Source organism: Bison bison, unplaced genomic scaffold (assembly GCF_000754665.1).
Source record: "Bison bison bison isolate TAMUID 2011002044 unplaced genomic scaffold, Bison_UMD1.0 scf7180017864108, whole genome shotgun sequence".
In the NCBI taxonomy this organism is placed as follows: Eukaryota; Metazoa; Chordata; class Mammalia; order Artiodactyla; family Bovidae; genus Bison; species Bison bison.
Genome location: NW_011494680.1, coordinates 12,645,991 through 12,648,912, shown reverse-complemented (window position 1 = coordinate 12,648,912; position 2,922 = coordinate 12,645,991). Strand labels below are relative to the sequence as shown.

Here is a 2,922-nt window from a genome sequence, read left to right as displayed (position 1 = left end):
CCTGCACGGCCCGGGGGCCCCACATGGAGCCGCCGTCCACAAAGGACTGGCCCCCGTGCCTCTCGTTCTGCAGGCCCGGGTAGACGCCCATCTGGCCGCCGCCGCCGCCGCCCCCGCCGCCTCCATGAGGGACCTGGGGGACAGAGGGGTGTGGTACTGCGAGTGAGGAGACGCCAGTCCGTTCCCGGGGGCATTGCTCAGCATTCTGTTGGGCTGGTCCATCAGGTGCATCTTCTGCGGCTCGTACTGGTTATAGTGATCGAAGTGGGTCAGCTTGCTTTGATTCTGGTTGGTGGAGGGATGGTGGAGGGAAGGCTGCAGGGAGGCGAAGCCTTGGTCTATAGGCATCTGCTGACCCATGGGGTTCACGGGGTTTTCAGGGTAACCACATTCGCCCAGGCCTTCCAGGCCCTCATTGAAAATATTCCCGTCCTCGCCAAAAAGACTCATCATTCCTGGATCCGCCATCTTCTCCCAGCACACGGCTGGCTCCTCCAGACCAGAGCGCGGGAGCTCGTCTGTGCTTCACTTCACTGAGGGCTTGTCCTCAGAGCCTATAATCCTGACTAATCTTCTTCATGTCACTCCATATTTCTTTAATTCTCTTGGACCCTGCAGTGTCAGGCAAAGTCTGGATCGAGGTCCTGGAAGGGATCGGGAGGTAGTGGGGAGGAAGGAAGAAAACAAAGAATTAGGGACAAATGATTAAAACAAAAACAAAAACCTGCCAGCATTTTACACGTTTGAATTTGGTCTCCACCAACAATACTAATCTAGCCCCCTCACTGAGCCATATTTTATAAATCTAGTTCACTTTAAGAGAAACTCATTAGCTTCTACCAAAAGCATTGTTATGATCGGTTACTTAGAAAGCAAGCAAAACACTAACCTTAACCTTAAATTAATCCATTCACTACACTTCCTCGCGTTCCATTCTTGGATGGAACAGAACAAAAGAACACAACATGAAGCAGCAGCAGCTGCCACAGCAGGCCAGCAGATGCATGACTATCGCCAAGCAGCCCATCTGCTGCACTAAAGCCCTGGAAATGCTCCGGTTACCAACAGCCCGCCCTTAACCTTATTCCCCTGAGCGGTGTAATCAGATGAGCAGCCGCTGCACCGAGGGCTGTGAAAAGCTCAACTTAGTTAAATTGACTAGAGGATTATACAAATACCAAAATCAGTCATTTCGTACAAATTGGATATTTACAGCCCACATACAACCAACAAGGAAATGGCAACAGGGGTGTCGAAGGAGACAGCGGCGGCAAAAATTCTGGAAGGCCCACTTGCAAGTGGTGTGACCACTCATCACTTCCTTAAATCTGATGGCAGGAACAGATGAGGCCAGAGAGACCCTGGAAGGAAGACTTTCATTCTCCAGCATCCTCCACTCACCCCCACCAGAGGAAGACCTATCAGAGGTTCATCGCTCACCCACCAGCCCTGGGCTCTAGGAATGGGCCACTGTGTGACTGCTTGGACAAACTCTAGTTGGATGGACAGTTTCTAGATAATAACCGTTCTCCTTGGTAGAGACAGAAAACCTTTACCCAAACCGTTCAAAACTGAAACTTTTAACAGAATAAAGTTCAAAATGTCCCTGCAGCCCTCTCCCTCGCCCTGACCTCTTCTGGGACCAGGCAGGCCAGAGCAGGTGAGGGAATAGGGAGCAGGCCCACCCATCTGCATCCCAGGTTTACAGCACGTGATGGATACCAAGTAACACTCTGCTTTATGCAAACACTTCCTAAGGATTCTGTATCAGATGAAAATAACCAATTTAAACAATGTTTCCACAATCAAAACAGGAAAGTTTTTTTTTTCAATGCTAATTAAATCAACAGGCCTAATAAAGAACTAATTCACATAGGAAAAATGTCCAAAATCTTAAACATCTTTGGAATTTAACTCATTTTTTCCCCTCTTTCATAAGCACACGAAGCATTGTGTGATACTGCCCAACTTGAAAAAACAGTATCTTCTTGAAGAATTTCAAAAAGGATGTTATAAACAGGCCCGGCCATAAATCCTACTGACACCCGTCCACATAAGCATGGGAAAGGGGCCGGCTGGAGGGCTGGCCAGCACCTCCAGCACCGTTGAGAACTCACCCCAAGACAGATTGAAATTCAGATTCCACCCGTCCTATTCTAACACACCCCCAACAAGGGGGCGATCTTTGCCTACAGAAAATGTAAACAGCATTCCTGCTTGCTGTCAGAGCTATAGACAGAACACCTGAGAGGGTCTCCGGGTCGGCTGTGCTCAGGTGACAGCTGTCAGCTGAAGCCAAAGGTCTCTTCACTTGGCCGCTAACTGCCGTGAATTTTCTGATCTACTTTCTCCAAAAACAGGGGTCAGACGGGTGGAAATAAGGTGAGCGTGAAAGCCATTTTATTTACAGACACGCTGCTTCACTACACAGCTGCTTTAAAATTCAAACTCAGGAGCAGTCGAAATCTCCAGTGCCAAATGAAACAAATATTTATAAATTGAATTTACTCCTAAAAAGCCTACGCAGTCAGTCTTCATTTATTCAAGGCTCATTCTGGCTTTCAAGGAAATAAATACAGGGATGGACTTGATAATAGCTTAAACCAGCCGTGCAGACTAACCACTTACCAAAATAACCTTTCAAATTAGCTTAAGGAAGGTAGCATCTAAGTTGCGTGTCCTGGATGGCCTTATTTTATAGGATAATGGCTTCATCCTCCCAGGCCCTCCACGTGTCACAGGAGGGCTATATGGGGTTCTCAGCCAGCCTCTAGGGAAAAACAGTCCCGAGGAGTGGATGACCTGGGACACCACACTCCAAGCACTGCTGGCCTGGAGAGGCAGCCGGGAGCTGGCATTCACTTTAGAAGGCTAAGGAGAAAGGGAAAGAGAACTTGCCTCCAGGCCAGGGAAGCGACAAAA

General features: G+C 48.6%; 1 protein-coding gene across 1 annotated transcript in view; it reads right to left on the bottom strand.

Moving 5' to 3' along the window:
• The window catches only part of CHD7 (chromodomain helicase DNA binding protein 7), a 130,380-nt gene extending 128,349 nt beyond the window's left edge, over positions 1–2,031 (bottom strand). The window contains 2 exon segments of the mRNA XM_010839000.1: positions 2–144; positions 147–2,031. Of these exon segments, the coding sequence (XP_010837302.1) occupies positions 2–144; positions 147–468 (465 nt within the window). The 5' untranslated portion in view covers positions 469–2,031.
• Positions 2,032–2,922: the final 891 nt, after the last annotated feature.